Source organism: Betta splendens, chromosome 14, assembly GCF_900634795.4.
Source record: "Betta splendens chromosome 14, fBetSpl5.4, whole genome shotgun sequence".
NCBI lineage: Eukaryota > Metazoa > Chordata > Actinopteri > Anabantiformes > Osphronemidae > Betta > Betta splendens.
The window spans coordinates 8,835,983-8,849,165 of record NC_040894.2 but is presented as its reverse complement, the minus strand read 5'-3'; the positions used below and the strand labels follow the sequence as shown (position 1 = coordinate 8,849,165).

At 47.1% G+C, this 13,183-nt stretch overlaps 2 protein-coding genes across 5 annotated transcripts; one reads left to right on the top strand and one right to left on the bottom strand.

Annotated features, from left to right (window-relative positions):
* Positions 1-874: 874 nt before the first annotated feature.
* angptl5 (angiopoietin-like 5) lies at positions 875-3,444 on the bottom strand. Its single transcript, XM_029174643.3, has 7 exons — positions 3,016-3,444; positions 2,532-2,703; positions 2,328-2,431; positions 2,158-2,251; positions 1,927-2,030; positions 1,726-1,846; positions 875-1,499 (listed from the first exon to the last, which is right to left on the bottom strand). Exons 1-7 carry the CDS (start codon positions 3,067-3,069, stop codon positions 994-996), a joined length of 1,155 nt encoding a protein of 384 aa, XP_029030476.1. The 5' UTR covers positions 3,070-3,444; the 3' UTR covers positions 875-993.
* A 1,491-nt stretch (positions 3,445-4,935) lies between these two features.
* On the top strand, positions 4,936-12,962 carry LOC114869565 (transcriptional coactivator YAP1-like). 4 transcript variants are annotated; one of them, XM_029173891.3, is made up of 9 exons: positions 4,936-5,493; positions 5,812-6,043; positions 7,011-7,210; positions 7,698-7,837; positions 9,276-9,380; positions 9,616-9,701; positions 9,860-9,975; positions 10,157-10,257; positions 10,373-12,962. In XM_029173891.3, exons 2-9 carry the CDS (start codon positions 5,840-5,842, stop codon positions 10,531-10,533), a joined length of 1,113 nt encoding a protein of 370 aa, XP_029029724.1. In that variant the 5' UTR covers positions 4,936-5,493; positions 5,812-5,839; the 3' UTR covers positions 10,534-12,962. The 4 variants fall into 4 exon arrangements, with proteins under 4 accessions (XP_029029724.1, XP_029029723.1, XP_029029726.1 ...); XM_029173890.3 differs by having other exon boundaries at positions 4,938-5,493; positions 9,857-9,975; XM_029173893.3 differs by lacking the exon at positions 9,276-9,380 and having other exon boundaries at positions 4,940-5,493.
* The last annotated feature ends 221 nt before the right edge of the window (positions 12,963-13,183 follow it).

Here is a 13,183-nt window from a genome sequence, read left to right as displayed (position 1 = left end):
TATAACAGAAATTATATCTGAATGTAAACACTGTCAACTCCAAATCTGTTACTGGGAGGCAGCGAGGGGACAAGCACCTGGAGTTTGTGTGTGTGTGTGTGTGTGTGTGTGTGTGTGTGTGTGTGTGTGTGTGTGTGTGTGTGTGTGTGTGTGTGTGTGTGTGTGTGTGTGTGTGTGTGTGATCCAATAACACTAACACTGGCAATATTCACATGTCAGGCCACACATACAGACTGATCATGTCCAGTGTTATCACCGTAATCTATCTGACACTATAATATTGACTATTATATTTAAATCATTTAAATAACAACTAATTATAAAACTAACTAACTAAAAATACTAAAACTAACTCAAAATACTGTAAAATGTTTAGAAAATATTAAACGTGATTGTCATGACAAGGTTTCTCACAAATTGGGTCTGATTTTAAAACACTTGTTCGTCGTTTATGTTGTCAAACTGCAATAGTGCAAACCTTGAGTTGCTCCTCAGAAAATACTACCAATAAATAATATTCATGTCTGTATATAACCACAAGGTCTGCCGACACGGTGACTTGATTATGCTGAACGGGGTTCACAGCGCCATCTGCCGGTTTGGACTGGTAGTTATTGCATTAATCGCAGTGATACCAAAACCCATCACCTCAAAGAACCTTTGAGCATCAAGATCAGACATGTGGTTTCAGGAGAAGTTTCCCCTCAAGGATTTCAGGGTAGTAACAACCTCGGTCTCCTCCCAGGAAATTACATCTGGTCCTGGACGTTCATGAAGCTCAAAGTGAAACCCCAGATCATTTGCAGAGCGACATCCATCATGTTCCCAACTGCTTCCAGCCATGACTGGACAAAATGTGCTGTCACGAACTGTGTTCTATTAATTCAATGCAATTTTTTATTGGGGTTTCAACCTCACAGTACAAATCCTATGAAAGCCCTCAGTCGTACAAAGATGCAGTGCAACTCGTACATTCTGTGCATTTCCTCCCCCTCAGCTATTGCTTGCGATCCTCCTGATCTTCATCGTGACGGCCTTGACGGCGTGCGGGACGCCGCCGCGGCGCCACGTGTCCCACAGGATGCGCGTCGGCGCCCCCCGGCCCCGCTCCGCGTCCTCGGGGCAGCCGTTGAGGTTGGCCAGGCCGCAGCGGTTGAACCACCAGCCCGTGTGGTTGTGCCGCGCGCTGCAGCTCTCCACCGTGCGGTCGCCCATGGAGCAGGACGGCTCGCAGCCGTCGTTGTCCACGTCCGACGCGCTGAACGGAGCCGTGTCCTGGTTCTGCTCCTGGTCGTAGCCGCGAAAGGCGTCGCCCGCGCTGCCGGCGTACCTGCCCAGGCGGAGGCTGAAGAACTGGGTTTCACCGTCCAGGCTGAAGTCGTCGTAGGACGCGTAGGAGGTGACGTCGTCCTCAGAGACCAGGGCGATGTGAAGCTGGAAGCGAGCATCTTTCTGGTTCACTATGTGGAAAACCTTCTTCAGGCCCAACCAGTGTTCTCCTGTAGAACAAACAGCCGCGTTTATCACCGTCATCAACAAACCAGGGAACAGTGGCTTTGTATTCACAGACTTAAGAGCAGTTCTGATTTTCCCGTCTCTCTAACAAAAAGCTGATAAACAATTGAGAAATGAGCTGTACTTGATTAATTAGACCGGTAACCCAACACCTGATGTACATTAGCGGCTCCCAACACCTCAGCCTCCCACTGACGCCGCTTTTACAACCTGCGAGGTTTCCAAAGCCGTCAGCGTAATCGGCCCACGGGCGCTTGAAGTCGGTTAACCCGTCCGTCCTCCGCTGCATCACGGTCCACCCCCCGTCCATGTAGTCCATCTCACAGAAGACCTGCACGGCAGGTTAGGTTTTCAGGGGTTAATGGCGAGTAAGCGATCGGCTGTCGGTGAATGAACCAATGAATGAGTGACCTCAAATGAAGAGTCGGTGTCTTCGGGGTGAACGATGTAAATGCCGCTGGGAATCTTGGGCACGACTGACATGAGGCCGTCCTTGATGTCGCTGCAGTCGCGTCCTAATCATTAAAATGTCACGTGTGAAGTCAAAGAGTTAAAGCAGCGGTGTGTGTGTGTGTGTGTGTGTGTGTGTGTGTGTGTGTGTGTGTGTGTGTGTGTGTGTGTGTGTGTGTGTGTGTGTGTTACCGTGGGACTGCACCGGTTTCACAGAGTACATCTCGTTGTTGCTCCTCTGCACCTCTGAGCTCAGCGTCTGCACCTTGGTCATCAGCTCAGTGACCTGGAAACGTGACGGCGCTGTACATTCAGCCACTCACATACTAAGAAGCTGTGCCGCCGTCGCCTCATGGCCCTACCTGACTGCTGAGCACGTCCAGGGCCCTCTGCTGCTCCTCCATCACGTCCCTGATCAGCTTCCTGGTGCTGCGCCCGAACGCCAAGAGAGACTGCTGTAGCTGGCCTACACACACACACACACACACACACACACACACACGCACGCACACAGATGTGATGCTGCTGATTGACAGAATCATTAGGGGATAAAATAATGACTTTACCACAGACTGAATGTTTCTCATCTCGCAGCAGTTTGACAGTGATGTCACATGGGATGGAGCACGTGTCCCGACCTTTGACCCCTCTGACCGGTTTGTGGCCTTTGACGGGAGCCTCGGAAAACTCCTCGCCAACACTTTCTGACTGATTAAAACTTGTTATGTTTTCTGTGACCTGGAGGAACAGGAAACCAAAGACTTTAAAGACTTTAATATGGTGCATTCATAATTCAGCTCTGCACTTATAACTGAGTACAGTTCTGTTTAATTAAATGTATACACTCCGTGAAGCCCCAATGACTCTGACTCCCACCCACGCACAGACAGACCACAAGTCTCTCAGTGAGAAGCCTACGGTTCGGCCTAGACGCCACAACCTGAGCTGGCTTTTGCAGATTTTTCCAGCCTGTGTCACGGCATCGTCCGAGCACAGACAGTCTCGTCTACTAGAAGCACACAGCATTCAGAGCATGCGTCCGGTACGTACTGTGCAGCGAGGCCCGAGTGTGAGGAGCAGCAGGAGGACAGTTGTCGTCCACATCGCGTCAGCCTCGTCTCTCCGTCTCCTCCAGGACTGAGGGGGCTGCAGCCTTTCCTCGCAGCCACTCCTTCATTTATGCCTATTTTTCCACAAAGCCTGCTCCTTTCGCTCACATGTCCCTTCCGGAGTCTCCTCTTCACTCACTGCTTTCAAGCGTCCCCCTTTTCCTCACCTCTCCTCTAACCGCCCCCGTTTCTCCACCTTCACCAGTCACGCCCACTTCTTCTCGTAAATCCTCCATGACGACGTTCCCAGAAAGTGGGGGGCAAACCTGCATGTGTCTGTGGCGAAGGGGCTGAACGCGCTGCTTCCAGATTGATGGTGAACTGAGATTAAAGTGCGGGCGCTGTTGTTTTAAAGGTCATATCTGACGCCGGCATGAGAACCAGATGTGGGGGGAGGAAATGGGCAGCTGGTTTTAATGCGGGGAAACTTTCTCTGTGCTCGCGCATGGGAGCTGCGGTCGAAGGTGGGGTGTCTCCGCTTCCCCTGCTCATGTTACCTCCCCCCTCCCCCCTCCTCCCCCCTCTCCGGGTACTGACTCATGCATCTAAAAGCAGCCTCCCAGAGGCTCCGGCCAATTACTCCAGTTAATTGGGCAGTTAAGCGGTGAGGAAAGGGTAAAGAGACGACCGGCAACAGCACATTCCAGCCGGGGTCCAGCTGGATCCGGCCCGGGCCCGGCGCTCCCTTGGAGAACTTTGGTGTGAGTGCCAAAGACAAGAAGCGGTGCTGTTCTGAACCTGTGTGGGTTTACGGCCGTGGGGAGTGGGAGGAATGCCTCAGGGCCCCACATCTGGCCCACGTTACATGCCTAGAAAATGCCAGGAGAGATCATAAGAACGTTCAGATAAGAGTGTCTGATATCTGCTAATTGAACGTTAATTAAATATGAAGATAGCGATGGTGACTATAAAGAGGAACCAAAGGGTCACTGGTTACACAGCCACAGCTGCCACACTCAAATAGTGGCAGGTAGTTTATTTTATAAATGGATGTACAACATTTAGACCAAATCTGGGGCTGGTGTTTGTCTTTCTCTCCTAACGTTGCATCACTGACATGACGTCTGCTGCAAAACTCCATGTCGACATGCAGCAGTGAAGTGAGTCGTGGGAATTTGAATCCGCACACTTCTGCGCTAGTGACGGGTGACGTCACAGTGTGGCGGAGAAATGCTGAACGGAGGATTAAACGCACGACGTCGTGTGAAAATCTAAAGATTGTCGCCAAGTTTCCGTCGCAGATTCCTTCCTCCACACGTGCGGTTGGTTATAGGTCAGACAGCGCCGCCTACTGCCCGCTGCTGTGTATTGCACCAGGTGCGTTTTCCAAAACTCAAAGAGTGCCTGTTGACGTACTTGAATGTCACATGACAAGATGAGCCTGTATTAGTCCCACAGTGATGCAACTTGACGGTGAACTATGAAGTGAAGTATAAACGAGTACAAGCTCATTTCACATTGTATAACCATAACACTATATAAACTTAAAAGTACTGCGCACCAGATGCAAAACAAGGTTTTAAGATCAATTTTAACACACACACAATACATTAACTACTGACAGTTATGCGTATGTTGTGTTAGATTTGAACTGTGTGTATCCGCTGTGATTCACTGGACGCACGGGACAGACTGTTTTCCTGGGTTCGTTCTGCGGGCCCGCACAGCTGAAGCGCACCGTGCGCGTGTTTTCCACTGGAGGGCAGGAGATTGCGGCTGCGCCCGCGCGGACAAACAGGCTCCGGCGGGGCTGTCCTCATCTGGGGCGGATGTTTTCTCAGTGCAACTTCCCAACTCCCCCTCCTCCCAAAACCAAAGCAGACTCGGGCCCAGTGTGAGGAGCGAGGAAAATGCCCCTTCCTCCACTATGTTCGCCGTTTCTCGCCGCTTGTGTCACACTTGCGCCTCTTGTTTCTTGCGCTCTTCGGGAGAAAACTGCACAAACTGGAAACTGCAGCACAGCAGGAAAACAACGCGGCGCCTTATTATTATAAGCAGTAATCGCTCGCTTTTAGCGCCCAATGTGACTTTTTTTCATGCACTTTGACTTTTAAATAAATCATTACACAAATACACGTTTTCTCATTATGGCGTTCGCGGTTTGTGCCCGTGCCTGAATATTTACCCTGCAACTGCGGCAGCTTTAAACGCCGCAACCCCGCCCACCGCACTATCACATGAATCTGGACTCAACACTGGATGTGAAAAAAAAAGTTTGGAGGTCTCGCTGAAATCACTTTTCTTCCACGACTTTCATACATTTGCGTGCGTGTGTTGTGCTTTTCGCTCGAGGAGTCGGTCCCGTTGAGACTCGGCGTCGGATCCCTGCGTTTTCCCAGCGGTGACTTGCGCCAACTTCTTATTTTCTGCCTGCAGGAATACACGGACTGAGGGGGGAGAACGGTCTGGCTGCTTGAAGGTATGTGGGAGGCATGAAACGTGTTGTGCGCTGCCGAGATTGAGTTTTGCCAGCGATCACCGCACTCCTTCGACTTTTCCACCCGACGGGAGATTTTCCCTTCGCGGCCGAGGGACTTCCGAGATGTTGCGGGTTCAAACAAACAGACAACGACGCAAAAGTTTTAAATGGGGTGGTGGAGGTCCGGAGCGGGGGGTTGGGGGGGGGGGGAGCGTAAACACATTCGATCCGAGCTCGCGACACCCGCGCGCGTCAAGTCCGAGGCCTGCGCTGCCTGCGCGTCCTGCCTTTGATTGGACTCCGTTTTGTTTTTAACAGATTTGTCTCGACGGCGAACTTTGGCGACATGGACGCGCATCGCGGCGCGCCTCCGGCCGGGCAGCAGGTCGTGCACGTCCGCGGGGACTCGCAGACGGACCTGGAGGCCCTCTTCAACGCGGCGATGAACCCCAGCAAGGAGGGCAGGCATCCGGCCTCTCTGCCCATGAGGATGAGGAAGCTGCCGGACTCCTTCTTCAGGCCGCCGGAACCGCGGGGCCACTCCAGACAAGTACATGCAGAACTACTGAATACCTGCACCGTCCACCACACGCTGCTTCACTGTCAAAAAGTGGCCCCAATTATAGGAAATCACAGTCCTGAACTTCCGGTTGTGTGTCATTAAGCTGATATTGTATTTAAATCCATATATGACCATTATAAAATAAGATGGTAACACTAAGGATCCCCTAAAAATTATTTCTCAATCAGGGATTAAATATTCCACACGTTAATTTGGGGATGGATTTTAAAAGTCTGTCACTTTTTAACCCTTCATATTGCAACAGATTGGTCAATGGACTCACTAAGCATCTAGTGTGAGTTCAGTTTCCCAGTGTGTTTTAAATGGTCTGCAGAAATGACTGAAAGGTGATAATGCTGTTAGAAATGAGGTGACAGGCAGCCACAAGTGACAGTGTTTAAAGCTAGTCTGAGGCTGTATTAGTCTGAACCTTTGTTTTTCTCTTGGGCAAAAATGTACTTAGATACTGATTTATGTTATGTCTTCAGGTATAGTTTAGTAAATGATTGTAGAGTTGGAGGACTGTGGATCCTGTGGACTGTGTAGGAATTGTTACAGGAAGCAAAGCTTGTCTAGGTCAAGGACACCTGACTATTGTTTCAGTGATACAAATTCAGAGCCTATAATTAGGTGTCTTGTTAAAATTCCAACACCAGCTCCCAACCTAAACATACTCATAGAGAGTAATCAGCATCAAACCATCATCCCAGCACATCTGATCATAGAAGCATTAATCCAATAATCTTAATCATTTACTCTGTGTGACACCAAAACCTCAGTGGAACTCGCTGAACAGCGATCACGCAACCAGATGTGTGAGCCAGCGGTTTCGCTTTCCGTCCTGACTCACTCTGGCTGCCTCCGAACCATTTCCTCCTGCCGGAGTTCGCCTGTGATCGCGGCCCGTGCCCTGCCGGGGCGGCTTTCGTTGCTCACCCTGCTTGTTTCTCGTCAGGCCAGTTCGGATGGAGGCGTGATTGGCTCCCTCGCTCCTCATCACGTCCGCGCCCATTCTTCCCCGGCCTCGCTACCAGTCAACTCCCTCTCCACTCAGGCAGCAGATGTAGCAGCCACACCGATCATACCTGATGATGCGCCACTCCCACACGGTTGGGAAATGGCCAAAACGCCTACCGGCCAACGATACTTTCTCAAGTAAGAGGTTAAACATAAGTTCAAGTGGATATTAGTCAGAGAGCTTGTATTTAGATCACTTTATTCCCTCAGGTACACATCTACACTGGCTCACGCCCCCTATTTAAAGTGGCAGCAGAGTGTGAAAATAATACAAGTACATTGATACATCTGATGTCTCGAAAATTCATTCGCTTCATTTTGCTTTTATCAGTTGAAGCATAGATGCGCTACTGCAGATAGCATCAACCCAGTCACATGCGAAAAAAGGGAAAATGTTTTGCAACCGGCCGTTCTCATTCATGGGAAGGCGTCGTCTGACAGCTAACGCTCCCGTAGGTTACAGCAACAAGCAAGCGAGGTTTGTCCGTGCGCGTGTATCCGTGCGCGCACAGCTGGTAGTACAGGTAAAGCAGGTCCCGCGCTAAACGGGCCTCCCGATTCCTATCCGTCAGGTTGCCGTGGTTTAACAGCTCCAAATACGTTGAGACTTGTCGTGTGCTTGCAGTCATCTGGATAAGACTACCACTTGGCATGACCCCCGCCTCTCCCAGCTCCAGTCGGCCGCAGCTCAGCATCCTCCGGTCCACGCACACTCCCTCAGCAACCCGGCAAACGCCACGCAGCAAAGCATCAGTCCAGAGACAGGTATCGCTGCGTTCCTCTCTTCCCATCTCACCATCCAGTTTTCCCCTCCAAGCACAGGCCTTCTTTGTTATAGCGCCACACAGTCTCCAGGGTTGACTCCGTCATAGACCTAAGTCCAGGCTGAACTTTAGTTAGGTCACCGTGGTAACATAATGGAAAAGGCTGCAACAGGAGAAATGGAAGCAGCAGCATGCTAATACATGTGGAGTTTTAATTCCCAGGGAAATGGTGATGAAAGCATGAATGAATAATACATTCATTTATTCTATTGAGATGAAGATATATTCCCAGACAGAGACAAAGTGAAGTTCATAAGATGCTGCAATCGATGAGAACGGACAATTTGATGAAGCAGTTTTTCTTTTCTTTCTTTTTAGTCACTTGAAACGTTCTCGTCAGTCAGCACAGTGTTGAGCGAGGACTGTGGAGTTCGTCTCCCATCACCTACTGTCTCTTACTGTACATTACAAGCGTGTGAGGAAATGTTTTTCTTTATGCTCCATACAGACAGCAGGAAGCAAAACCTGTTTTGCTGTACAAACAGGCACCGGACTATTGTTTAGGACCAATGGAAAACTGTGAACATGTTCATTAAACGTCTGGTCCACAATAGTTCCTCTGTTCTGGTGTCAGTCTTACACAGCCATGGTGAATTAGTTGTGATTGAAACGTAGAATCAACGTTGTTGACCTACAAGTATTTAGGCAGTGATAGAGGATTTAACGGTTGGTTTTAAACACCAAATGCACATTACCTTCATTTCAGGGGCTCAGACACATTACACAACGTCACACTACTTCATCTGGTGCATTTCCTTTCCTTTGAGCTCCTAAAGATGGAAGAATCCTGGCTGTAATGGCTTTAATCTCTAAACAACAATTGCCTTAAAATAAATACACATACATTTATTTTTTATTTCACTCACAGTTGACATTTAAAGGCAAAATCTGAACCTCTAAATACTTTTGGGCCTAACATTTTGACTACCTGTATGTCAACCATTTCACTTTCTGTTCTTTCTGTCGATGTTTGCCGCTTCCTCCTGCTCTACGTAGGTTTAGGTACATGTGTGTTTCCCATATGTTTTGTTGGTTATCAACTGGCTGCAACTAGAAAACAGACCAGAACATTACGAGCTGTTAAAATGCTGTTTTGACCACATAACTGCTCATTCAAATCCGTTCATTCTAATCAGGTTGAAGGAATAGATTGTATGCAGCCACGAGCACTGTCTTTATAACATAAATAGTGACAATAGTGCTTCCACAGTAGTGGGAACGAGTCCCACTTTTAATCTGCAGGACGTTTCATACGGCAGCAAACCAACTAGAAGCTACACAGGCATTAAAGGACGTGGGCCGGGTTCTACTTTTTACTCTCCGTGCACTCCATCCTCCGATTTGCCTTCTCACTGTGTGCTTTCACTGCTGTTCCACAGCAGGTCCACTGCCTGAAGGCTGGGAGCAGGCTGTGACTGCAGATGGAGAGGTGTACTACATCGATCACATAAATAAGGCCACCACATGGGTTGACCCGCGTCTAGGTAGCACACTATCAAATTTGTGTCTCCTGAGTTGACAATTCTTGTTTGTCAATGCGAAACCTTTTTTTGTTCCAATGTCCACCATCACAAGTTGCTATCTGGCAACGGACATGAGGAAGATCGCACAGATTTGACAAGTTTCTTCAGCCATGGCTGAAATGTTTCACCTATACCACTGGGACATGGTTGGGAATTTGTCAAAAAGCACCTTTTTCTGTTGGATTTTCTGTTGCAGCCCAGAAGATGAACCTCAGCTTGGTATTGCAGCAGAGGCAGGATAAGCTGAGATGCGAAGGCCTCCCTCCACAGTTCGCACCACAGGTCGGAGCTCTGCTACAGTATCTGATGTCTTATCAGAGTCATGTGTTGTACAGTCGAGTCAGAAGAGTATTTACATTGTTTTGTGTAAACAGGGTTTTCTATTACACTGTGCGAGTAGATTTGTGTATGTGTGTGTGTGTGTGTGTGTGTTGAAGGAGGCGGGGGGAAGGAACCAGGTGCCCGGTGGAATGGACCACGACAGAAACTCGCAGACGCTGATCTCGTCTCTGGATGTGAGAATCAGAGGCTCGAACCACGAACCGGCGCTGAACGGGTACGTCCGTGTATGTCCGCTCTCGTAGCGGTGTCGATTCTCTCGCGGTTGTGACAGAAAAGCGCGTTCCCTCATGTAAGTGTCACTAACGCGACATACCGGCGGATTCCAATACATGCTGCTGCGTCGTGTCTGGATAATGATGATGGGACATTAAAAGCCTCTGTATTTTCCTATGCAGCGCCCACTCTCGCAATGAGAGCACTGACAGCGGTCTGAGCGTCAGCAGTTTGCCCCGCACGTCGGACCACATGCTGAGCCCCATGGATCACATGGACACAGGTGCTGCCCCCGCACACACACACACACACTCACACACACACACACACACACACACACACACACTTTGCTGTTCATTGCATCACAGGACTTGTGTCTCCCTATCAAACTCGTTAAGGTGACTCCAGCGAGCCTCCCTCCATGGTCCTGCAGGAGTCGATGCCCGTGCTGCCCCTGTCTGAAGGGGAGGAGGTGATGCCCTGCATCCCCGAGGGTCTGGGCTCAGACCTTCTGATGGACATGGACATGGACAAAGACAGCCTTCTCACCTGGCTATAGACTCGCTCAGCCGCCACCAAAACATGGTTTGTCCTCAGATCAGCCGACCGTGACTGAGGACGGTGGAGCAAATGTGGTACAGAACAACATATTGAGAGACTACACTGCTGTCGTGTGACGGAGACCTAACACTGCCCGCTCCTAGAGGAATGAAATAACCTCTCACAGAAGGTGGTAAGCTGCTAATACTCTTCTCTCCTTGGGCCTGGTTTTACAACAATACATTGTTTTACACTATTCTCGTAAATTGTGTCCCAGCTTTTTATGAAATTAGGATTTTTTTTTTATTTTGTTTTCCTTGATTGCCTACACTTAGTAAAGTTACATAAATGCATACAGTTGAGCAGCTCATGTCTTACGATCAGTGTTAAAATAACATTAAAGTAGCAAAAAAGCTATTTAACAGTAACAAACCATTATCCTCTTCATATGTGCTACCTGTAGGCCGCCTGTTACCTGAACTATAGGTGCACATGCTTACAGCTGTAAAAACATGTTCTAGGAAGCGTCTGACTTGAAAGCAACAGATGAGACAAATTATTTTACCAGCATTTTTTATCTATCTTATCTTATCTTACCCCCCCTCCATCAAAGCTCATGCTGCTCTGGGTGAGGACGCACCCTTGTGGTGAGCAAGAAAAGACAAAACACTAAGAAGCCTCAGTTGCGTATTAAATGTGTGTGTGTGAAAGTTGTGGGCCTGCTCAAAACCAGGATTTTAGACATTTAAAGGCTTTTTCAAAATGAAGTTTTTGGTTTGCTCACACTGAAAATGTCACTTTTGACAAATCACGGAATGTCATGAGCAGGTAAAGCGCCACAGGCTACAGGATTTGGCCGACTAACTTTGGACAAGAGGGGCATAAAAACATTTGTAGGACACAAAATATCACTGGAATATGTAGAAAATGTCTATGGTGCGTAAGCACGTGGTCAGTATAATGCAAGCCAACACAATACAGGGTTTCCCCCAGGAAACTAGTCCTGAGACATTGGGTCTTGTGATTTATAGCAGATGGTGGCACAAAGTTAAATGTGTGAAGTAGCACCGCTGTTCTCTCTGGTTGAGGTTAGACTTTAATTGTGTTACATATACAGTTTAATTTATGAAAATGTGTCTTTACCCCAGACAGTAACCTTTACACAGCCTTGAAATAAAAACCATGTGTTTTGAAGCCTAAATCCAGTTTTGTTTCTACGTTTTAGCTTTTGTTGTTGTATTGGATTGCATTTTATTGTGTTCCAATCATTTTATCCACTGCAGCACTGATATAAGCTTTATAACGGTCATATTTATTGGAAATGTGTTTTATTGGATTGCATTATAGTGTACAGTCGTAACATTATTGCGTTGCTCCTTGTTTGCTGTCCCGGGGCCTGAAATATGTGGAAAATATTTAAATCAGCCAGCACCCAATCAAATTTAACATGTACCTTAGTCCAGTATTGGCTTATTACATGTTGTTTTACTAATGATTCATTAGAGGTTATTTTCCATGCAGAATAATCCAAGTGCATATAGCGCATATGTATTTAGATTTTCACATTCATTTAAAATCAATCAGCAGTTTCTTGAAACTTTTTTGACATTACTTCTATAAGTATGTTTTCAGCCTTACATTATCATTGTGTTGTGATAATGTATAGAATCAAAAACGATGCACACTGAGTGAAAGGCAAGTTTCCAGATGGTCAGATGGTTTAATGATTGAGGTGTCACGACTAGCATGAGCTTATGAATCACAATTCAAATCTATTAAAGCTGAAGTGTTGTAGAGCTGAGGGATCAGTGCCATTTAAAGTAGTATTCTGCTGCCATTCTCCAGAGTTCCTGTCTTTGGCACAGGTACACGAGTGAGAATGAGGAGATCAAAACAATTTTTGGTAAGTCACTGCATACGTCAAGGATTCTGTTGTGCTTCTTCAGAAAAATGGTAATTACAAATAGTTGTTGGCAAGTAGGTCTGTATGGGAAGCTCTTTATCCTCTTTTAAACTACATAATAACTGTACATATAATGTGTTTTTTATTTGCTGGGTTGTCTCTGCAGTGTGTTAAAAGTTGATCAAAGACGGAAGTCGGTGGAAGCATTTCTCTCAACCGTGTTTTTTGTTTCGTTTTTTTTTAATGGTTACATATACCGTAGTTTTCTTCACATGTCCCTAAATAAAGACCCAAGTCGCCTTTTTTGTAATCAAACGTACGCTGGGCTCAGACACAATGCACACACTACCTAGATTTTATTTATCTTAGCATGCATTCAGCCGCTGTGATACATATAATTATTACCTTATTTACAGAGTTTGGAGGTAATCTCAAATGTTTTGTACCTTTTTTATGCATGTGCTTTCCATAAATAAATTTCTTCCTATTGTCACTATAATCATTTTTAAGGACTTCATCTTTAAAATAAACCAGACAAGAAGTCATCTCTGGTGTTTGTGCTGTTTGTCCATCATGCGCTTCTAGACAGACCTTTGAACAGCTGGTTTTACTGTTTGCATTTCTGGATACAATGGGATACTTTAACTCCATACCAGCAAGTAGCATCAAAACGAATATCGACGAATTTAAATATTTATGATCATTTTGCCTTTTATAATTTATTAAATAAGTTACATCATCATCGCTTGTAGTGTCCAGAAAGATT